The sequence below is a fragment of the Malus sylvestris genome, chromosome 17 (assembly GCF_916048215.2).
Source record: "Malus sylvestris chromosome 17, drMalSylv7.2, whole genome shotgun sequence".
Classification (NCBI taxonomy): Eukaryota; Viridiplantae; Streptophyta; class Magnoliopsida; order Rosales; family Rosaceae; genus Malus; species Malus sylvestris.
Genome location: NC_062276.1, coordinates 8,695,288 through 8,718,398, shown reverse-complemented (window position 1 = coordinate 8,718,398; position 23,111 = coordinate 8,695,288). Strand labels below are relative to the sequence as shown.

General features: G+C 37.4%; 3 protein-coding genes and 1 non-coding gene across 7 annotated transcripts in view; all 4 read left to right on the top strand.

The window, feature by feature from the left end:
* Positions 1 to 511: 511 nt before the first annotated feature.
* On the top strand, positions 512 to 725 carry LOC126612748 (small nucleolar RNA U3). The gene has a single exon (XR_007619311.1). It is a non-coding gene; the product is annotated as a small nucleolar RNA U3 (small nucleolar RNA).
* A 1,394-nt stretch (positions 726 to 2,119) lies between these two features.
* Positions 2,120 to 5,309, top strand: LOC126612308 (uncharacterized). Its single transcript, XM_050280697.1, has 3 exons — positions 2,120 to 2,456; positions 3,109 to 4,410; positions 4,562 to 5,309. The coding sequence occupies exons 1-3, from the start codon at positions 2,274 to 2,276 to the stop codon at positions 4,787 to 4,789; spliced, it is 1,713 nt and encodes a 570-aa protein (XP_050136654.1). The 5' UTR covers positions 2,120 to 2,273; the 3' UTR covers positions 4,790 to 5,309.
* Positions 5,310 to 6,897: 1,588 nt separating this feature from the next.
* LOC126612304 (CSC1-like protein At3g21620) lies at positions 6,898 to 14,179 on the top strand. 4 transcript variants are annotated; one of them, XM_050280689.1, is made up of 12 exons: positions 6,898 to 7,236; positions 8,898 to 9,237; positions 9,673 to 9,819; positions 10,161 to 10,296; positions 10,619 to 10,720; positions 11,010 to 11,129; positions 11,240 to 11,320; positions 11,791 to 12,131; positions 12,252 to 12,497; positions 12,919 to 13,243; positions 13,356 to 13,589; positions 13,683 to 14,179. In XM_050280689.1, the coding sequence occupies exons 2-12, from the start codon at positions 8,933 to 8,935 to the stop codon at positions 13,947 to 13,949; spliced, it is 2,304 nt and encodes a 767-aa protein (XP_050136646.1). In that variant the 5' UTR covers positions 6,898 to 7,236; positions 8,898 to 8,932; the 3' UTR covers positions 13,950 to 14,179. The 4 variants fall into 4 exon arrangements, with proteins under 4 accessions (XP_050136646.1, XP_050136649.1, XP_050136648.1 ...); XM_050280692.1 differs by lacking the exon at positions 6,898 to 7,236 and having other exon boundaries at positions 9,089 to 9,237; positions 9,668 to 9,819; XM_050280691.1 differs by lacking the exons at positions 6,898 to 7,236; positions 8,898 to 9,237 and adding an exon at positions 9,286 to 9,575.
* Positions 14,180 to 16,910: 2,731 nt separating this feature from the next.
* LOC126612324 (condensin complex subunit 2-like) overlaps positions 16,911 to 23,111 on the top strand; it is a 42,098-nt gene continuing 35,897 nt past the window's right edge. Inside the window, exons 1-2 of the mRNA XM_050280717.1 lie at positions 16,911 to 16,999; positions 17,912 to 18,288. Of these exons, the coding sequence (XP_050136674.1) occupies positions 17,947 to 18,288 (342 nt within the window). The 5' untranslated portion in view covers positions 16,911 to 16,999; positions 17,912 to 17,946. The remainder of the gene's footprint in view (positions 17,000 to 17,911; positions 18,289 to 23,111) is intronic.

Below are 23,111 nucleotides of genomic sequence, written 5' to 3'. Positions count from 1 at the left end.
ATATAATCTTTTTTATTTCATATGTGTCAGTAAACGCAGAGAAGTCAGTCCAACTAATTCCAAGTAAATACATATTTATCAAAGGATAATAATAACGAACAATATTCGCGTCCACCTTGTTCACTCATTGCAATTTATATGTTTAACCGAACAAATGTTAAAATCAAAATCCTACGCAACCCTACAAGCTGTACAACTACACGGTGACCCATAAGGCTTAGGCCTCTTTCAATTTTGTTTAAACTCTTTGATTTTGTTGGCAGGGTTGCTTTTTCAGCCAATTAGATGTTCATACAGCTTCGAGCCACCTATTAATAAAGGTATATACTCTTTCTGAATTGGAATTCTTTACTTTTTACAGTAGTTGTCTTCAATGTGGTTGAATTGAAGGCAAAACCTCGGCAGATATTTGTGAGCTGCAAAATGCACAAAGCACAACAACATTAGTCCCACATCGACGCTGCATAAAACGACAATAGCCTTTATATGGTCTTTTCCGTACTCACAGTTCACGACCTTACTTGAACAGGATCTGTTCTATAGGTTGTACCTCTGTATCCTTGATTTCTAAGGAGACAGGAACCTCAGTCTGGTGGATGAACTATGACCGTGTGATCAGAGCGTGATTAACAGCCTTGTGACCCTTGGATCATTCAGGCAGTAGATGATCGTTCTCAGCCATCTCTTCAGCTGGCTGGGGTGGTCACACGGTTTTCTGACAGACCCCTTCCCAACTCTTTTTTATTTATTTTTGTTTTTGTTTTTTCCTAGTGTCCAATTGGGATTTTATAATTTTTGTGTAGTATGTTTGGCTTACGGGACCATGAAAGTCTCAAGGCTTCCATCAATATCATGATATCATCGTTCATGAATTTTGTTTTCCCTTTTTTAACGGTTTTCATCACAAATTTTTCCTTTTTCAACGGTTTTTCTCACAAATGTTTTCTGAAAATCGATAATAACATATTTTGGACTTGTAGGCCGTACATGTGTGCCTAGTCAGTAAATTTACGTAACACTTGATAGAAATTAATGGAAAGAACTCAATTGATGTGTGGTGCTCAATTTTATAAGCGATATGGATTCATTTTGAAATTAAAAGATCAAAAGAAAGACTGGTACATTTCAAAGCCCATTGGTTATGAAAACCCTTTTTTTCAAAATTACGCAATTTAGGATTAAACTCATCATATATGTGTCTTTGTCATTTATATGAATTAAAAGATAAATACCCATTGTACTTTAAAACTCAACACAATTTGATGGATTATGCTTACCACATCAAAACTTGTCATTGGGATTTTATAATTTTTGTGAATCATAAATTGATTAAATTTAGGGTGTGGTTCTGCCCCTAAAAAAAATCATTATGCAGTTCTTTAATGTGTTATGTTTTTTTTTGTTTGCAAATTTCTTCATGAAAGGAGTACAACTTAACTATTTTGGAGTATCGATAACAGTACTTTAAAAATTGAAATAAACATATAAAATTAAAAATCGAAATAATCTCAATACTCACACGCATGGTTAGTAAATTCGCGTATGAGACCCGTATTTTACACATACATAAGTATTTTTGAAAAATACTTATGTTTTTCATACAAGTCTTATTGTTTTATTAAATTGCACATGTTTTAAAATTCCGACGTTATACACGTACTTGCATATTTTTTTACATTTGATACACTTTATTTAGACATATTTTCAATAACACACTTAAACATTTATGTATTCTAAAACTAAATAAAACATAAAAAATTATGGGCAATAATATAATTTCACATATCTAAATTTTAGTGTTTCTTATTGAAGCTTCATTGATGTTAAAGTATATCACTATTAAAAAGAATGAAAAAAAAAAAACCTTCCACTCTCACTCACAGTTCCTCTCTCTCCCTCTCTCATTCCGATTTTAAAAACAAAAATAAAAAATGTTCATGGATAAAATATGTAAACATATGCTAGTACCTCTTTATATAATTCCATTTGGGCTTGTAGGCCCATGAAGCATTCCAACATGGACGCATTCCTAAACGAAGGGCCCAGATCCTTCTGGAATCCAAAAGTCCAAATGTGAAAGAAAGTTCTTGGAAGGCCGCAGCCAACAAAAATGGAATTCCAATTTCCAACGACCAGAAAGAAAACCAATTTCTCTTCCTATTTGGTGGTTTCTTCACCAACACGAACCCCGACTCTGATTTCTCAGAACTACAAAAAGCTTCCAAGTACGACCAACGAGCAGAGAGAGGTAGAGAGAGAAACAGGAGAGAGAGATGGATTTCGAGCTGAGAAGAGCGAGAGAGAAGCTGGACAAGGAGCAGAAGGAGAGGAAGCAGAGGGCGAGGCAGAAATTGGAAAGGGAGAGGAAGGCGAAAGAAGAAGCTAAGAAGCAGAGAGAAGCCATTGACGCCGAGCGATCCAGACGCCTCTTCGATGCCGCCCAAGCCCAACTCAAGGTCCGTTTATCAAATCCCATCAGTTACCCGATTGCTTTTGATCGTTGAAATTGGCCCTTTTTTTCTTCAATTTAAGCTTGTTTTGTACATTGATTGCTCCAGTTATTTGGGAATAGTGTTCGAAATTGCGTAGGGCTTTGAAAATTTGTGACTTTAATGGTAGAAAATCGTGTAGTTGTTCAAAAGTTCCTGACTTTGTTTGTAGAAAATCGCCCGGTTCTTTGAATGTTTATGACTTGATTCGTATAAAATTAAGTATTGCTTTGAAAGTTTATGACTTTACTGATTGCAAATTCTCGTTTTTTCGTTAATCCCTGGAAATTTTTGAGCACACAATGCCTGGGCATTCAATGTCGTTTCAATTGAATAGCCAGTCCCAGATGTCATCCTTATTTTTTCAGAGCACAGGCCTATGATTACAACCTGGGTAAACCTTAACGGCTGTTGATTTACTCCTCCAGTCTTAAACGTACCAAATACATAGTGTCCGAATCAGTTTGTTCATGCTCCATTAATCTACATTACCTAAAAAACCCGTCTTCTATCTTTGTTATTAGGGTAGTGATGTAACAGTGAATCATTTCAATGGGAGATTCAATTTTTTTGCGGTAGATTTGTTGCTTTTTTGATAACTCCAACTATATTTCTTCAGGTTGATCAACAAAGGAAAGAAAGTTTACTTGTTGGACGGGGAATCATGTTTTACCGTGTATTAGAAGCTGTACGTTGCCAGGGTAGTGGAGATAAGATCAAGTTGCCAGCTTCCTGCTTCAGCGAATTGCAAGATCAAAACGCGTTTGATCAGGGACCCTTGTACTTTAAATTGTCAACAGTTCATCAAGAGGGTTCTTCAGAAATGATTGATGCTGATAAGGGGAAGGGCAGGAGCACCCATTCGGGTGTTTTGGAGTTCACTGCAGATGAAGGTTTTGTTGGGCTACCTCCTCATGTATGGCAGAACTTATTTCCGGTAGATACTCCAAATATTCCTTTGATAGAAGTTCGCTATGTATGGCTTCCTAAAGGGACTTACGCAAAACTTCAACCTCTTAGGGTAGGTTTTTCAGACTTGCCCAATCACAAGGCCATCCTCGAAACAAGCCTTCGTCAGCATGCCACCCTTTCTGAAGATGATATATTTACAGTCAACTATGGGGAGCTGGTCTATAAGTTACAGGTCCTTGAGTTAAAACCCTCTTCAAGTGTATCTGTTCTAGAAACAGATATTGAAGTTGACATAGTTGGTGCTGATACTGATTCGGAAGAGACTCATGAGAATGTCCTTAAACCACTTACATTTGGAACATCAGAATCTGGAACGGTTGATGAAGGGCACTATTCGTATTACAAGTTCTCCATAGATAATGATACTTGGGAGAAAATTGCTTCGGGAGACGCCAAAATTGAGGTGAAAATAGAAGCAGAGCCAAATTCTGGGGATACTGATATTTACATCTCCAAGCATCCTCTCATATTCCCAACAAGGCACCAGCATGAATGGTCTTCCCATGACATTGGTTCGAAGGTATTGATCCTTAGCTCAAAAGACAAGAGCTTGGAAGCAGGAACTTACAGTGTTGGTGTGTATGGATTTAAGGGAACAACCAAGTACCAAGTATCTGTGAATGTTCAAGGTGACAGTAATCGGACAGTAGGTCAGCAGGCCGCCTCGTCCTCATCACCAATGGACATGGATACTGTGGAGTGTAAGAATTGTAAACGTTATATACCCAGTCGGACTATAGGACTTCATGAAGCCTATTGTAGCAGACATAATGTTGTTTGTCAGCATGCTGGTTGCGGAGTTGTTCTCAGGGTTGAGGAGGCCAAGAATCATGTTCATTGTCCAAAATGTGAGCAAGCTTTTCATCATGGGGAAATGGAAAAGCACATGAAAGTGTTCCATGAGCCACTTCACTGCCCCTGCGGAATTGTGCTCGAGAAGGAAGAGATGGTAAGCAATATTTTCTACCCCTTTCCGTATTGCATCATTCCATTTTCATTTAATTTCATTGGTAAAATTTTCCCATTTAAATTAAACCTCTTTTTTCTATGAATTTCTTGTAACGGGCCTAACAGCTGAAACTTTCTGTCCTTGTGTGCAGGTGCAACACCAAGCCTCAGTTTGCCCCCTTCGCCTTATTGCGTGCCGATTCTGTGGGGACATGGTTCAAGCTGGAAGCTCCGCTATAGATGTTCGGGACAGAATGAGAGGACTGTCTGAGCACGAGAGTGCGTGCGGGTCGAGAACTGCCCCGTGCGACTCGTGCGGGCGTTCTGTCATGTTGAAGGAGATGGACATCCATCGGGTTGCCGTGCATCAAAAGAACTAAAAACGCCACACTTTAGTATTCCAAGTTTCCCAGCAGCATTGCCAAAGCTTGCTTGTGTGTTTGTACTGTGTCCTTGTAAAATATGAATATGAGGTACGATGTTCTGTGTATTGATCAAATTGACATGAGAGAGAGAGACGAAGAATAAGAGAAGGGGTGGGGGAGAGGGAGGAAGCCAAAGATATGATTATATTATTTCAATAATTGATCAGATTGTCTCTCCCTTTTCGATCCGGATCTCTTTCACTAAGATCCTCGGATCAAGTGATTTTTGAAATTTGATCCAACGGTTAAAGTTATTATAACTTTGAAAAGGAATTTCTGTTTTTAGCAGTTGGATCAAATTTCAAGAATGTGGATCACTTAATCCATGAGCCTTGGTAGAAGAGATTCGGAGAAGATGTCTTTTCCTTTTTCGGGGGTCATTTTGTATCCTTTGTGCATGTGACAAACAAGTCGGAATATTTGGTATATTTATTTCAAAATATTTATTTTGAACGAATGATACTATTTATGATAAGGAGATGTGTGAATTTAGCCTCATAATGAGTTAACAATAATGTGATTTTAATTTGCTTTTGAGGATAATCGAATCTAAATTTTTTTATTTATATATTACAAGTGAAAATAAATACGATTCGATCGCATTACTGTCTACCCGCTGCTGCGGATCATAAATGCCAATCTGCACCGAGGAAAAACCGAAAATGCCCCCACACCAAGTCCCACAATTTTCTTCCTCCTTTTCCCTTTTCCCTTTTCTTTTCATTGAAAAACCAAAAAATGGCCCCCTACCAAATCCCACAAATTTCTTCCTCATTTTTTCTGTTCTTTTCATTCAGATGACAGACTGATCACGTGTCGGATCATACGACATGGGCCGCGTGTCAACATCCAACGGTCAAAGCACAGAAAATAGCCGTTTGAGTCTTAAGAGTGACGGGAGGTGCCGACCTCTTCTTAACCTTCCTACTTGCAGATATCCTATTGGACCACAGCTTTTATAAAATACCCCCTTTTGACTTTCTAATTCGCACTCAGATTTTGCATTTAAATTGCTCATCATCTCCGACTAGCGATGTTGGTGCCGGAGAGGGGTTGTCGGAGAATCACCGAGGAAAGCGAGTGGCGGGAGATGCGGGCGGAGGTGATGGAGGAAAGGTTTGGTTGATGAGAGAGGAAGCGATGGAGAAGCGGAGAGGAGAGGGAAAAAAAACATGAGGCAGTTACTATTCATCAAGGCAATAGTTGTTTTTACTTAATTGACGGAGCAATTGTTGCTTTAGCGGAGTGAAGTTGCTCTCGGTGACAAACAAGTGGGAAAGTTTGACATATTTATATAAGAAAGATGCCCGCGCACGGTGCCGGTGCGGGTCATGCATGGAATGCCGATGTGCACCGACGAAAAACGGGAAAGGGGCCCTACCAAATCCCACTATTTTCTTCCTTCTTTTACCCTTTCTTTCTATTCATTCAGATTCGGACGACAGACGCTAGTCTTTGTCCTGTGCTTTTAGAACTCGGATCATACGCCGTGGGCCACGTGTCAACATCCAACGGTCAAAACACATAAAATAGTAGCCGTTTGAATCTGAGAGTCTTCCTTTTTATAACTTATTCAGCGGCAGGCATAAAGAGACACTGAACTCACCTTCCCACATGCAGACAACCAAATCCTATTGGACCCACTTATTATTTTGCGTTTAATTTGCTGAATCCGGAAATACAATTTGAGACCAAATTTTCGGCATTTAAATTGAGTGTGATTTTTCTGCGATCTTAATTAGTTAATATTTATTTTTAAATTTAATTTTTTTTAGTTTTATTGTTATAGGTTTAATATGTGTTAACGATAATTGGACTCATAGAAATGTCATATTCATTTTTAGTGCATAAAATTGACCTCAATACAGTCACGCTCCCCACACAATGTAATTTTCATCTTTTATAATCTAATTTTTCTTTCATGGTTTACAAATAATTTCAGAATTCCCGATTATTTTTTTATGTACTTATTTCTCAATTAATTTCATAATTTTGTATTAATTTATTCAATCTAAATGCTTAGAGAAAACAAAAAAATACAAGACTGAAAAATATAGAAAACACGAGTGTGAAAATTATTTTGCAAATATATATTGATTTTCCATTAAATGAAAATTAAAAATTTTAAAAGAGAAAAAGGTAACGGAAGCGACTGTTAGTAATATCAATGTAATATCATTCGACTCACGCCTTTTAAGTTTTTAAACAAAAGATTGCGACGCTTTCTCACCGGAGCAGGCGCATTTTAGCACGAGCCACGCTGTCTTCCCCCGCCTGCGACTTTCGATCGTTTTTCCATGCTTTCCAGTTGAACTGAAAACGCTGCGTTTCAAGGACCTGAGGGAGGGAGGTAGCTCAGGTAGGAGAGCAGGAGTGAATTCAGTTCGTACGGCGAAATACAGGTAAAGACTACTTCTGCTGCTTTCGGATTTTGAACTTTAATGCTTGTTTGGTTGCCGAGAAAATTATGAAATACTCGATCTTTACTTGATTTTGTTTTTTGTAAGTGTAAAATCTTAAACTTTTGTTGGTTGTTTGGTTGCCGAGAAAATGTACTCTTCGGTCCATTTTCCAATGGATGTTTTAGTTCTGGATCGATGAGAAGTTTGATCAATAGTTTGCTTGGTTGTTCTGTTAAACACTAAAAAGGCTTTACTGCTTGTTTGGATGCTGAGAAAATGTGAGAGAAAAATTTCGGTTTTCGTTGACAAATATGTTCTTGTTGTTGTTGTTGACAAATATGTTTCTCTTTCCCCGAAATTTTGTGTTCTAAGTTCTAAGTTCTAATCTACCTTTCAATTCAAAGGAGTTGACAGATTATTCAACCAAATTGCCTGTTCATTGCTGCTAGATTTGAGGGATTCGTTTTTGATGCGGGAAGAAGACTTTGAGAAAACAATTTGAAACCATTAATATGCTTTGGAATAACAAAGGTTTTGTATTTAATTACTTAGGAATTTGTTAAGTTATTTTGGGAGTTGTAAGGGTGTCATGGAAACTAAAGTCTATTAATTTGTAAACGTTTATAAATATTGTTCTAGAAAGCCTTGAATGGGAGACTTGAATGAATTAAATTATATTTTGCTTTGTGCAATTGAAGTGAGTGATTTCTCCTTCCCCAATCAAGCATTTGGCTTGGTTGTGTGAGCGAGTCCACGATTAGCGACGTGAGCGAGCTTTGCTGCCCCTGGTTGAGCGAATCCCAGGTTATCATCCCCTGTCTCCTTGAGACTCCCTTGGTTTTTCCTGCATCAGTTTTACTGCTGTAATACTGTTAAAAAAAATTCTTACTGTTGGCATCTGAATTACTGAAATTGTTTAGGGTTAAATCTACGAGTTAAAGTCTCCTCCTCTTAAGATTTGCTTTTGTTTAGAAGCTTAATTCTGTTTTATATTTTGGGATGATGCGAAAAGCTTACTTTGATGCACTAAACGATATAACACTTTGCTTCTGTTATTGGGTTTAGTTCAGATCTTTAGGCCTATTTAAAGGGAACCCCATGTGTTCCTTTTCCTTTTGGATACATTTATATTTTTCTTTTTATTTTGTTTATTTATAATAACCGTCATGTTATCTTTTTTTTTCCATTTTTATTTGGTACCCGCAGGTCATGAAAAGGGAACTTAACCTTCCACTTACTCTGAGGAATACTACTAGACCTTAGTTTTAGTAGCATCATAATTATGGGTTAATACTGATGGGATTGGAAACTATCAAAGTTATATGTGAAATTACAATTTTGCCTTTTTCTATAACTTAAAACCACAAGGGTTTTATATAAGTAGAGGCCTGAAGTTTGAGCCAATTGATATTCCCATCAAGGGACGTTGTTTTCCAGTGAAACACTAACTCCAAGGCTCTTCTCTTCCTCTTACTATGGAATAGGATTTTACTAACTCCATAATTCCTTGGTAAAAATCATCATAAAATCACTCTTTTCTTTGTTATCAGGAATACTGAACGGTGCTGTTTGCAAACCACCCTCCCCATCTTTTTCTTATCCTGGTGTAAATTATTTATTGAGAGTATAAAGTTTACCTTTTGTTTTCTCCAACTTTACAGGAGAATCATTCACATATATTACTTTGAAGCAAGAGATGGCGACACTGAATGATATCGCAGTTGCAGCAGCTATCAATATTCTCACTGCATTTGCTTTCTTTTTGGCGTTTGCCATACTTCGGATTCAACCCATCAATGATAGGGTCTACTTTCCAAAATGGTATCTTAAAGGGTTAAGGTGTAGTCCGTTTGGCGGAGTAAGCAAGTTTGTGAATCTGGACTTCAGGTCATATGCGAAATTCTTGAATTGGATGCCTGCTGCATTACAAATGCCAGAACCTGAGCTAGTTGACCATGCAGGGTTGGACTCTGCGGTTTACTTGAGGATCTACTTGACAGGGTATGCTTTGGTAAATCATATTTATCGTTTTAGTCGTTGCTTTTGACAGTGTAAATGTTAAAGTTTCTTTGATTATGTAACTAATTAGCATCTAAATATGTGATGTGTGTACAACTTCCCATAATTAGGACATGAGTACAATGTTTGTTGTGGTACATAACAGACACAGAACTTTTAAACTGAGAGTTTTCACATTCGCTAAGACCGTGTCCCCTTATATTTTGACATAAGTAAGATAATTTTATTGGCATATTGCAAGTGTTTCATGTATATTGTCAACCCATATCCTCTCTGCAACTCTTCTCCTTGCATAAAATGCTTTTCTACAATGGCGGAATGTAATATGTCAACTGAATACTTCTCTTCTTTCTAGATGTGATTTATAATGTTTGCCTTCTTCGACTGATTACGAGATTTTGGCCCCTTAAAGTGCAGGCTAAAAATTTTTGTTCCCATCGCATTCCTAGCCTATGCAGTCATGGTTCCAGTCAATTGGACTAATAGCACCCTAAAGAATTCAACTGTAGTATACAGCAACATAGATGAGCTCTCTATCTCAAATGTTCCTCTTGGATCACATAGGTATGCAATACTTTCTTCACTAAGCTCTACTATTGCATCACTTTCCTTTAAGTTTTGCTATTTTTTTTCCTCAATTCCAACTTTTAATTTCTTGCAAACGCAGTTCCTAATTATTTAAAAATCTGACCTTGAGGAATTAATTTTCTTAATTTTCCCAACTGAGGGTAATTAGCATTCTAGGTTTATATGCAAGATTTAATCTAAATTGAGAATTGCCTAGTTTATATCCTTCTGGTGATCATTTACTTTTGATGGGACTCAGTTATATGCTACTATGCATTGAAACTTGTTTGCATTTCAAGGAAATTTACCTTCCCATGATTATTTAACATCTGATGCAGATTTTGGACTCATTTAGTAATGGCCTATGCTTTTACAATTTGGACATGCTACATATTGAAAACAGAGTACGAGAAGGTTGCAACAATGAGGTTGCATTTTCTTGCATCAGAACGGCGGCGCCCTGATCAGTTCACAGTAAGATCAACTTGATTATTCTTAAGCTTATGTGATAAATAAATTGACATTGAAGCACAGTAGTCGGGACATAACATTAACAGCCACTAGCAAGGGCTGGGGTCAAGCAGTTAAATTTACATCATTAAATTGTAAATGTTCAATATGTTTATATAGTACCGAGTCTTGTTTTCTCGTTTATCTTTCTACATGATGTATTCCTACTCCTATGCACTATCCAGTTACATTATTTAGTGGGAAAACTATAAAATTGGTGTTCCATAAACATTTCTTTTACACTGTTGTGGATCTAACTGTTGTGAAATACGAAAATTTGGTGTAGGTACTGGTTAGAAATGTGCCACCAGATCCTGATGAAACAGTTAGTCAGCTCGTGGAACATTTTTTTCTGGTCAACCATCCAGACCACTATCTCACTCATCAGGTTTGGTCATCTTGCTTTTTGGCTTTTCATTACATCCTTAATACTGATTCACACAGAAACGGGCGTTCAAGTTATAAAAAAAAAATTTCAATTTCAACATTCCCTGCTCTGCTTTCCACAACTATAGAGGGGTCTAAATAAAGTAGGGTTGTTCTATAGTAATAAACATGCAAACACGTCAGTATGTTAACTTTTGTAATGATTACTGTGAAAAGGGACTTACACCTGTGCTCTTCTTCCATGTATTTCGGTTATATGTTTAATTTCTTACTGAACTATTTGCATGCAGGTTGTTTACAATGCAAGTAAACTTTCTGAATTAGTCAATGAGAAGAAGAAAATTCAGAATTGGCTTGACTACTATCAACTTAAATTTTCTAGAAATTCATCTAAAAGGCCATCTAAGAGGGTATTTGCATTATTCTTCTGATTTCTTTCTTCGTTTTTTTCTTTTTGTTTCCTTCCCTTTTCTTTTCATCATGCTATTTCTCATTTCCATTAACAACGTCTTGTGAGCAGACTGGATTTCTTGGTCTTTGGGGTAAACGGGTGGATGCAATTGATTTTTATACATCTGAGATTGAGAGGCTATCAAAAGAAGTAAGTATCCCTTAACTACTGTAAAATTTGTTCCACCAGTCTTGCTCACTGTTGCTTCTATTTGACACTGGACAAGGAAAGGTTCAGAGTTAGGTCAAGTCCTGATTGCCTACTTCTTTGTCTTTTATAGATCAATCATTATGGGTGCGTTTGGTACGCAGACGGGACGGGACGGAACGGGACGGGACGGGACGGAACGAAGGTGTAATTTTTGAAAAAGACATGGGGTATATTTGTCTTAAAATGGTAAAACATTGTGTTCCACAGACGTGGAACAAACCCGTTCCAGGGGGGGAGGTGGAACGCAAAAACACCCAAAATCTGTCCCGTGGAACAGCCCGTTCCACCCATTTTTGGCGCACCAAACGCGGGACGGAACGCCTCGTCCCGTTCCGTCCCGTCCCACGTACCAAACGCACCCTAGGAACACTTATGTTCTTTCTTTTTCAAATCAAATTTATTGTTGACAGATATCCTTGGAGAGAGATAAGATTACAAGTAGCCCTAAATCTATCATGCCAGCAGCTTTTGTTTCCTTCAGAACTCGATGGGGTGCCGCTGTTTGTGCACAAGCTCAACAATCCAGAAACCCAACTATATGGTTGACTGAGTGGGCTCCAGAACCCCGTGATGTTTATTGGGATAACTTGGCTATCCCATATGTTACATTGACAATTAGGAGGCTTGTAGTTGCCGTTGCTTTCTTCTTCCTCACCTTCTTTTTTATGATCCCCATTGCATTTGTACAGTCCCTTGCAAACATTGAGGGTATTGAGAAAGCAGTCCCCTTCCTAAAGCCCATTATTGAAGTGTGAGTATTTTCTTTCTATATAATGCATCTTTGTTTGAATGTTCCCTGGCTGGATGGTCAGCCGTAATTACTTTTTTTTTACCGTCGTTTTGCAATAACAACATCCCGTTTTTCATGCAGGAAATTCATAAAATCATTTATCCAAGGTTTCCTGCCTGGAATTGCTTTGAAGATTTTTCTTATATTCCTTCCCTCTATATTGATGGTAATGTCCAAATTTGAAGGTTTCGGTAGCATATCAGCTCTAGAGAGGAGATCGGCTAGTAGATATTATATTTTCCAATTTGTCAATGTATTTCTTGGGAGCATAATCACTGGAACTGCATTTCAACAACTAGATGAATTCATCCACCAATCTGCCAATGAGTATGTCCTTATATTTGCACCTCAACTCCTTTTAGTTTGCAGTATCCTGATGGTTAGTTAAATGGAATGTAATTTTTCATTTCATACAAATACACTAACATGAGATCGTGGAAGAAGGCAAGTTAATCAAGTTTTGACATCATCTCTTGTGTGCATAAATTGATAGACTGCAATGAATACAAGGAAAACTAATAAAAAGGGCTTGAAAACTTTGAGTTTTAATGAAAAGGACAAAAGGTGTTGTAAGTGAATAGTACCTAGATTGACTTTTTAGAGTAAAAATGTGGTTTTTCGTTAAAATGAACATTACATGGAGTTTTTCGTTAAAGTTCCCATGAATATAAGCTTCGTCTGCTCTGTATCTGATATCGACAGTGCTGTTTGATGCAAAAAATTTTGATAATTAATTGGCTATTTGCAGGATCCCGAAGACAATTGGTGTTTCAATTCCAATGAAGGCAACCTTCTTTATCACTTATATAATGGTTGATGGGTGGGCCGGAATTGCTGGTGAGATTCTAAGGTTGAAACCCTTGATTATATATCACCTGAAAAATTTCTTCTTGGTGAAGACTGAAAAGGATAGGGAAGAAGCCATGGATCCCGGAACCCTTGGTTTCAACACCGGTGAACCTCAAATACAACTATATTTCTTACTTGGCCTTGTTTATGCTGTGGTGTCACCAATCCTACTTCCGTTCATAATAGTATTCTTTGCCCTGGCATATGTTGTTTATCGTCATCAGGTAAGTTGCGACATTTTCCAAGAGAAGGGTTTAGTTATTTTTTGGTTGAGATGTTCATTTCTTGACTGAGTAATTCTGCTAAATTCTAATTCATTTCGTTGGTCGATTCTAGATTATAAACGTCTATAATCAAGAGTATGAAAGTGCTGCGGCATTCTGGCCTGATGTCCACGGGCGCATCATAACGGCACTAATTGTCTCACAACTGCTGCTGATGGGATTGTTAAGCACAAAAGAAGCTGCTCAGTCAACTCCACTGCTCATCACACTCCCAGTGTTGACCATATGGTTCCATAGATTCTGCAAAGGCCGTTATGAACCTGCTTTCATCAGACATCCCTTGCAGGTTTGTTGCATTCACTATTGGTTGACCTTGTTCTTTGTTGTGCTGATCGAAGTGATTTGACTGTGATGAACATTTTCTTATGGTGGATTGCAGGAAGCAATGATGAAAGATACATTAGAACGCACAAGAGAGCCGAATCTGAACATGAAAGGCTTCCTTCAAAATGCATACATCCACCCAGTTTTCAAGGGTGAAGATGACAGCGAGAACGAAGCACCTGCCCAGGAATTTGAGAAGGAGCCCGCAGTTGTCCTAACAAAACGCAGTTCTCGAAGGAATACACCAATGCCCAGCAAATATAGCGGTTCTTCTTCATCAGCATCCATACCCGAGGACGATACTCTGAAGATGATCCCTTAAGAGTGTTGCAACTCTTTGTTTAGTTAGCTGTACATTTATTCCGACGAAAAAGAAGAAGTTAGCTGTACATTTTTGGATTCGGAGGTTGTAAAGAAATTGTAGAGAGAGTTATTCGGATCTTCATTGTGTAAAGAAACAATCGAGGAAGAAAAAAAAAGGCCTTTCGGTTTTAGATTTGAGGTCAATGCTTAATTTTATTGGTAGTGAAATTAAATTTAACAGGTTTGTTATGTTCTGCGGGTTGCTCTAGCACGCCATTTATAGGGCACCTTTCATACACTGATCCAAACTTGTGTCTTTGGTTCCACCTGAACACACTGATCCAACCTAATGCGAGGTGGTATTCTAACATACGGCCTGTCGGACCGGGTGTTTTGTGCGGCAGAACACCAATAGCGAGCCCTGCTATGTCATGTCCCACCTATACCCTAAAATTGACAGATCCAAATTCTCTTCCCTCCTATTCCTTCCTTTCATTCACAGCCATTCAAAACAATTCCAAGCTAATTCAAAGGTGAAGATTTGTTTTACACGCTATGAATGAAAGGTGAGCATATGAGGGATTGGGAAATAGGAGAAGAGAGAATTAGAATGCAAAATTGATCTTAAAACTTCTGAGTTATGTGTAATGTACCCAAAAAGGATAGAAGAAGCACTTTACTTGTGAAGGATGAAGAGAATTTCTTGTTCCATGAATATTACTTTGCTTCTCCACAGTGAATCAAAATTCCAAAATTCTATATTTCTTGCTTCTTACCAAAGTAAGAGAAAAAACAAAAGAGATATTTGTCGGTTTGGCCCTAGAATTTGTATAGAGGTGCCAATTTCCCCTTAACTTTATTTTTAGCCGATTACTTCTCGGAACTTTTATAATTAGCCAATTTCCCTCATAAACTAGCTTTACGAGAGAAATTGGCTATTTATAAAAGTTCAGAGGGTAATTGACTAAATTAAAGTTCAAGTAGGAAATTAGCTAATTATTTGTTCATGGGGTAATCAGCTAAAATTAAAGTTCGGGAGGAAAATTGACAACTCTATACAAGTTTAGGGAACAAATTGACAAATATGCCAAAAAAAAAAATAAAAAAAAAAAAATCCTAGCGTACTCCTCCAATTCATCTCCTGATTGGACGGTGACAATCCGTTCCAATTCATCTCCGATCGGCATGTTGAACTCGGCTGTGGGGCCCAGTCGACGCATACTCCTCCTCCTCTTTCCCCCTTTTATAGTTTCCACATTCTTGACTCTTGCGAGAGAATGGGCGAGGTGATGACGTCGTCTTCGCCGTCAACAGGGCGTCGATCCCATCAAACCTCGCTTTCTTCGCTGCGTTCCTTGCTTGTGCTCTTGCTCAATTCCTCAAGCTCTTCACCACCTGGTCCGTACAATTTTTGCATTTCTGCAGCTCAATTTTCCAATTTGAAATTAAATTAAGAAATTTTAGCGTCAAACTGGTGTGAAATTGAGTGATGTGAGAGTTTTTAAGTTACAAAGAAAGGAGATGGGACTCGAAGAGAATGCTTGATTCCCGAGGAATGTTGTTGTTGCATTCTGTCAAATAAGAATAAAATGACAAAAATAGTTTCAATTTATGTCAAATCATTTTAGCTCATCGTTTATTAAATTGAGGATATTTTGTCATTTTGGTCCTTATTTAATAAAACTTAAAACTTCTGTGAGAGAATCAGAATGCAAAATTGACCTTAAAACTTATTAGTTACATGTAATGTACCGAAGAAGGGATAGAATAATTACTTTACTTGTAAAGGATGAAGATAATTTCTTGTTCCATGGAAATTACTTTGCTTCTTCCACAGTGAATCAAAATTCCAAAATTCTATATTTCTTGCTTCTTACCAAATCCACCGCATTCATTAAAAAAAAAGTAAGAGAAAAAAAAATCCATCAACCCCTTTTTCCTGATTGAACTCGGTTGTGGGGCCCAGTCGACTCATACTCCTCCTCTTTCCCTCTTTTCTAGTTTCCACTGTCTTGCTCGTGAGAGAGAATGGATAAGGTGATGACGGCTGCAGATGCGACGATTCGTCTTCGTTGTTGACGGCGATGTCAATCCCATCGAACCTCCCTCTCCTCGCTTGCGCTCTTGCTCAGCTCCTCAAGCTCTTCACCACCTGGTCTGTACAATTTCGCATTTCTACAGCTCAATTTTCCAATTTGAAATTAAATTAGGAATTTTTAGTGTCAAATTGGTGTGAAATTGAGTGATGTGAGTGTTTTTAAGGTACAAAGAAAGGAGATGTGACTCAAAGAGAATGCTCGATTCTCGCGCAATGCAGGTGTCACATTCCGTCATGTTTGTCTACCATAAATCATTTTAGTAAAAAATCTCCATTAAATAAGAATAAAATGACAAAAATAGCTTCAATTTATGTCAAATCATTTTAGCTCATTATTTATTAAATTGAGGGTATTTTGTCATTTTGGACCTTATTTAATAAAACTTTTCACAGAATGACCAAAATGATTGATGGTAGACAAACTCAAGGACCACTTCTATCGATTTTAAATCATATGGACCAAAGTGAGAAGTTATGTTAATCTCAGAGATCATTTTGATTAAATTAAACTTGAAATGGTTTTACCAAGGCTGACTTGGGGATAACAAACTGGTTATGATGCATTTGTTGCACCAAACTATCTCGGATTGAACTAGTTTCAGGGACTAAGTTGGACTGGTTTAGACCAGACTAAGCTATAATGACTTACTGAAGTGTTTGGAGTAGTATCAGACTAGGAAACAAGAATATAAAACATAATAAATAATTCTCTTTTTCTTTTTTCTTTTTTTCTTTTTCTTTCTCATATTCCAGAACCCCCTTTTTTTTTTCTTTGTTTTTTTTTTCTTGGGGTCTCGGCGAAGCTGAATCCCTTTGTTTTTTTTGTCTTCGGTGCTGTAATACAAATACTAGGGATGTCATGAGCCTTTTTATAGTGGCTGATTTGTTATCATAAACGAACACACAAATATGAACTTTGGCGGCACTCTGTGCACGTAGCTTAATCTGAAGACTGCCGAAAAATTCAATCTGTGAGTATTAATTTTTTCTTACTAGTTTGTTTTAACATATGCTCGATCGACATAAATTCACACTAGCGGAGCCAGTTAAAGCCTAGGAGGGTCAAATGACCTTCATAACAATTTGAAAATGAAATGACATTAATGCACGTGTTTGAACATTTAGTCTTCGTGTTGCATCCCTTCTTCTTTTGCATGTGACATTTTACCACAGTAACAAAAAATAATTATGTTTATACATTCTGGTGCTATGTGATATTTTACTGCAGTAATGAAAAGTAATTATGTTTATACATTCTGGTGCTAGTCAGAATAAATGATGACTTTTTTAAATGCTAGCTTTGCAGCTCCCAACACACAAATGTAAAATTGATGGTCATAGATTGGTCAGCAAAAGAAAATGGATGCTTATATCATATGCACGAGCAACCTTTTGAGTGAACTGTCAATTTAGTCTCTAAATTATCACTTGAGTGAAAATTAGGTCCCTAAACTATTTTTTTTAAGAAAAATTAGTCATTGAATTATAAAAATCTGTCAATTACATCCCTAATATTAGATTCAAAGCTACTATATTCAATTTTCCATTAATTTAAGTCACATTATTTGCATGTAATATATTGGAGGATAGATTGATAATTTTTCATAAAAAATAGTGTATGGAGTTAACTTTGGAGGGTAAATTAGACGTTAGATCCACAACCTATATGAAATGTTAAGGGCTTATAGGCGAGAAAATAATAGTATTACACTCTAAATGTATCAAGTGCGTAAAGTTGACGAAAAATTGGATAAAATAACTTTGAATATAATAATAGAGATGAAATTAGCAATTTTTAATGAATTTAAGGACTTATTTTACCCAAAATATAATTCAGATATCTAATTTTTACTAAGATGATTGTTCAATGACTAAATCGGCAGTTCATACCTTTTCAAACCCCCCAAATTTCAAACAAATGGAGGGAAACATGTTCGTCCCATCAGTATGCATCCTCATAAGCTTTCCCAATTCGATTTTCCAAATTGCAATGGCTGACGCTCTGAGCCCTAATCCGGCAACCCAGAAGCGGAGGCTCCCAATGGCCGCTCGTCTCCAGTCTCCAACCAGACCCTTCTTCCTCGGCTCCAATGACGACAACCGCGAGCATGCGCAGGCTCGCACAGCACCCGCGTTCGCGATTCGAAGGAAGTCCGTTGCGCTCAATCTGCTGCCACAACAGGGAGACCCCAATCACGGCCTCAGAAAGGCGCAGATCCTCGAGCTATTCCAGAATTGCATCAAACTCTCCAGTGACTATGTAAGTATAAATTTTTCAAGTAATTGAAAGTTTTGAAATTAACTTTTTTAACAAAAAGTTTCGAACTTATTTGGTACTCTACTTGAATTCAACTTTTTAAACTAAAAAATAATTTTCAAGTTTTAGACCTTAAAAACTTGTTTGGTATGACTATTTTCAAAAACTGAACTTAAGATTAACTCAAAAATATAGTCTATTCTCTAAAAACACAAAAAGTGAATTTTTAAATTTAAATTCACTCATTTCTTTTCTCTCCCTCTTCCCCTCTCACTCCAAATCTATCTTTCTCTTTTCTTTTTTTCTCTCTCCCCCTTTTTTTTTTTGACATTTTTCGTCTCTCCTTCAATCTACTCTCTTCATTCTCTTGGTTCTTTCTCCCAATCATCTTCCTTTTATCTCCTCCAATTCTCTCACTTCTTTCTTTTACCTCCAATCATCACTTTTTTTTCATTCTCTCTCCTCTTTCTCTCTCGACCCTTTCTTTTTGGATCTCTTTGTCCAATTTAAGTTGAAAATTTTAAAATTTTTAAATCGCATACCAAACAAGTTTTTGAACCTTAAAGAAAATTTTTTTTCAAGAAAAATTCTTAAGAAATGTTTTGAGAAATTATAAAAAATTTCAAATAGGATACCAAACAAGCCCTTCAATTTTTTTAGTATTTTATTTGTCAAATGAGTGAGCCATTTTTACTGTATTAGATTTTGATGTTTGTTGTGAAATTTTTCTTAAATGTTTGTGTTAGAATACCTAATATCTAAGTATGGGTTAGTATGGGTTATAGTAGTTAGGATCATGATGTAAGCAGCTAGGGTTTAGACTGTGTAAAGTATGGGTCTAAGCATGGTGTGTGAAGTATGCTGTGTGATGTCTTCCGTGTAACTCACATCACATTTTTCCACTTGTATATATTTCATTTCCTTGTAATCCCTTACACACAATCAATATACAAATCTTCCAAATTATCACATGGTATCAGAGCAGGCTTCTTAAAGAACCTGTTCTCTGAAATCTTTTGAAATGGAAGAAGAAAATATCCTTGCTGCTTCACCCGAGAACATCCTCGTTTCTTCATCAGCCTCTTCAAGTGAAGCTAATGGAAATCCCAATCAACGTCTTTGTTCCATGCTTCTAACTGAGTTTAATTATCTTCCTTGGTCTAAAGCTATTACTTTAGCTCTTGGAGGAAGATCTAAGCTTGGTTTCATCAACGGAACTGTCGTAGCTCCTGAGGTTGGTGATCCCAAGTATGAAGAGTGGTTCTGTAAGGATCAGCTCGTCATGTCCTGGTTGCTCAACTCAATGGGCTCAAAGGTATCAGAAATTTTTAGCTTCTCAGAATCAGCCTTTGATTTATGGAAGGCTGTCATGGAGATGTATGGAAATCAAAACAATGCAGCCATGATATTTGAGTTGCAGAAGAGTCTTTCTGTTCTGAATCAAGATGGAAAGTCTTTTATTGAGCACTTAGGAAGACTGAAGTCTATGTGGAATGAGTTGAATCTCTATCGTCCTCACACCACAGATCTAGCAGTCTTTCTTAAGCGAGCTGAAGAAGACAAGATCTTTCAGCTCTTGTCCAATCTTGACTCTACCTATGAAGATATGCGAAGCCACATATTGATGAGTGTTGAATTACCATCTCTCAATACTGTATGAACTATCGTACATCGAGAAGAAGTAAGAAGAAAAGTTATGAGTACTAAGGTCAGTGACCCTGAGTCCAGAGCCTTCGCTGCAAGTGACATAAGGTTTGAAGGAAAAAACTTCAAAGGAAAGAAATGAGAGATGCAATGCAATCATTGTGGGTAGAAGAATCATCTCAGAGACACTTGTTGGGTGTTGTATCCACATCTTAAGCCTAACTTTGCCAAGCAAACCAAGTCTGGTTGCAGTGCAAGTCAAGTCTCTCGCTCACAGACTGCCTCAACTGCTGAGACCTTCACATCTAATCCCTCGGCTCTCTTGAGTGAGTTCACTTCCTTCATTTAGAAGAAGGATGTCCTCATAAGGGAAACAGTGAAGTCAGCATTACTGATTTATTTGAACAGTTCACAAAATTTCTTTAGACAAATGAGTCATCTTCCGTTGATATGTCAGGTATTCTAAACTCATTTAGTACTGCGCTTCTAGAAATCTTGCAAATGTTTGGATAATAAACTCTGGAGCAACTGATCACATGACAAATATAAAAAGAGATATGCATGAGTTTAAAGATGCAGTTATTCCACAGTTTGTTTCTGTTGCTAATGGAACTGGTGTATCAGTCTTGGGTGAAGGAAAAGTTAAGATATTTGATACAAATGTTGAATCAACTGCTCTATATGTGCCCTCATTTCCATTCCAACTTCTGTCAGCTGGAAGGTTGACCAATTCTTTAAACTGTGATGTTATATTCTCACCATTCAATGTGGTTTTCCAGGATCGTATCACGAAGAAGAAAATTGGTGAAGGCATTTATAAAGATGGCCTCTATATGCTTTCATTGCAATCGGTTGAAGTTAGAGGTTTTCAGGTTGGATTTTTGCAGAATCATCTATTATGGCATAGACAATTAGGGCATCCTTCTAATCTTGTGCAGTCACATCTCTTCAGAACTTCAGAGAATGTGATGACTCAAGATTGTGAAGTTTGCCATTTTTCAAAACAGACGAGGTTGCTCTTTGATTCCTCATCAACCAAGTCATGTAAACCTTTTGAGATTGTGCACTCTGATGTTTGGGGGCCTGCACCCTTGGATTCTTTTGATGGTTTTAAATATTTTGTCATTTTTGTTGATGATTTCTCAAGATGTACTTGGTTGTATTTGTTGAAATCCAAAAATGAAGTTATTAATGTGTTCTAAGAATTTCACAGTCTTGTTAAAAACCAATTCTCAACCTAACTTAAAGTCTTAAGGTTAGACAATGGTACTAAGTATATGTCCAATGCTTTTACTCAATATCTAACTTGCTATGGAATAATTCATCAAACAAGCTGTGTTGGTACTCCGCAACAAAACGGAGGGGCAGAAAGGAAGAACCGTGATCTACTGGAAAAAAACTCGATCACTTATGCTTCAAATGAGTGTACCCAAGAAATTTTGGTCCCATAGGATTCTTACTGCTGCATATGTGATTAATAGGCTTCCAAGTAAAGTTCTCAAATTCAAGTCACCCTTGAAACACTTTAGGGCAGGAAAATCAATCTGTCTCACCTTCGAATGTTTGCATGTGTTTGCTTTGTTCATATTCAAAGCTTGCATAGAGATAAATTGGATCCAAGAGCTGCAAAGTGTGTGTTCTTGGGGTACTCATCTATTCAAAAGGGATACAAGTGCTATGATACAAAACGCAGGAAACTCATTGTGTCTAGAGATGTGAGTTTTGATGAGAAAGTTCATTTCTTTGCAAGTACCAAGGATGAAGATCTTCTGGGGGAGGATTTTCTTGGTCAAATTCTCATGCCAATTGTGGAAACCAACATGCTACCTCATCATCCTTCAGTTTCAGATCAACCAAGCAACAATGAAACTTCAATTGATCCAGTCGAGTGTGATCAATCATCTGATATACTTGTTGATAATGAATCAACTAAAGACACTGACCAGAATCACAATTTGTCTAAAGAGAATCTTGCTACTACTCCTAAAGTGATCACTCCAAGGAGAAACCCTAGTAGAAATCGAGGTAAGCAAGTTTGGTTTAAAGATTATGTAAGTTACACCTCAAGATACCCTATAGAAAAGTATTTTGAATACTCAAGAGTATCTCTTTCTCATGTTGCTTTCCTAAGCAAAATCTCAGCCTCATCTGAGCCAAGCTCATTCCAAGAAGCTAATTCTCAAGTGATCTGGCAAACAGCGATGGATGAGGAGCTTAAAGCTCTAAATGAAAGGAAAACTTGGAGCATCACCAAGCTACCTAAGGGGATGAAAGCTGTTGGGTGTCAATGGGTGTACAAAACCAAATTCAAGAGTGATGGTCCAGTGGAGAGACACAAAGCTAGATTGGTTGCTAGATGTTTTACTCAAACCTATGGTATCGATTACAAGGAAACCTTTGCTCATGTGGCAAAGATGAACTCAGTAAGAGTGATTCTCTCAGTTGCTATCAACCACAATTGGCCCTTATTCCAAATGGATGTTAAGAATGTCTTCCTGCATGGAGAACTTAAAGAGGATGTGTACATGCACTTGCCTCCAAGACATCCACATGAAGGAAAGAGCATGGTTTGCAAATTACACAAGGCTATATATGGCCTCAAGCAATCTCCTCGAGCTTGGTATGCCAAGTTAAGTTATGTGTTAGAGGACATTGGTTTTAAAAGGAGCAATGCAGATTCCTCACTGTTTGTGAGAGATAGTTCAGCAGGTAAACTTGCCGCTCTTATCTATGTTGATGGTCTCATTGTGACTGGTGACAGTTTGACAGAAATTCAGAGGCTTAAGGTTCTTCTCCATAGAAAGTTTGCAATCAAAGATCTAGGAACTCTGAGGTACTTTCTAGGAATTGAAATTGCTTCATCTAGTAAAGGCTTGCTCTTGAATCAACGCAAGTACATACTAGATTTACTTTAAGAATAAAAAATGCTTGAAGCAAAACCAATGGCAAACCCGATTGCTTGCAAAGATAAATTGGGATTAGATGGAGATTTGTTGATAGATGTTGGTTTATACCAAAGATTGGTAGGGAAACTTATTTACCTTACCATTACTCATCCTGATATCATGCATGTCGTGAGTCTAGTCAGTCAGTTCATGCATTCTCCTTGATCAATTCATTTACAAGTTGTTCGAAGGATCTTGCATTACTTGAAAGGTACCATTGGAACTGGGATTGTGATG

Bases quoted from the DNA above. Each gene is read 5' to 3' on its own strand.
- LOC126612308 (XM_050280697.1), top strand. From the start codon at position 2,274: ATGGATTTCGAGCTGAGAAGAGCGAGAGAGAAGCTGGACAAGGAGCAG. The intron at 2,457-3,108 runs GTCCGTTTATCA...ATATTTCTTCAG, and splicing joins CCGCCCAAGCCCAACTCAAG to GTTGATCAACAAAGGAAAGA. The intron at 4,411-4,561 runs GTAAGCAATATT...CCTTGTGTGCAG, and splicing joins TGCTCGAGAAGGAAGAGATG to GTGCAACACCAAGCCTCAGT.
- LOC126612304 (XM_050280689.1), top strand. From the start codon at position 8,933: ATGGCGACACTGAATGATATCGCAGTTGCAGCAGCTATCAATATTCTC. The intron at 9,238-9,672 runs GTATGCTTTGGT...CTTAAAGTGCAG, and splicing joins TTGAGGATCTACTTGACAGG to GCTAAAAATTTTTGTTCCCA. The intron at 11,130-11,239 runs GTATTTGCATTA...TCTTGTGAGCAG, and splicing joins CTAAAAGGCCATCTAAGAGG to ACTGGATTTCTTGGTCTTTG.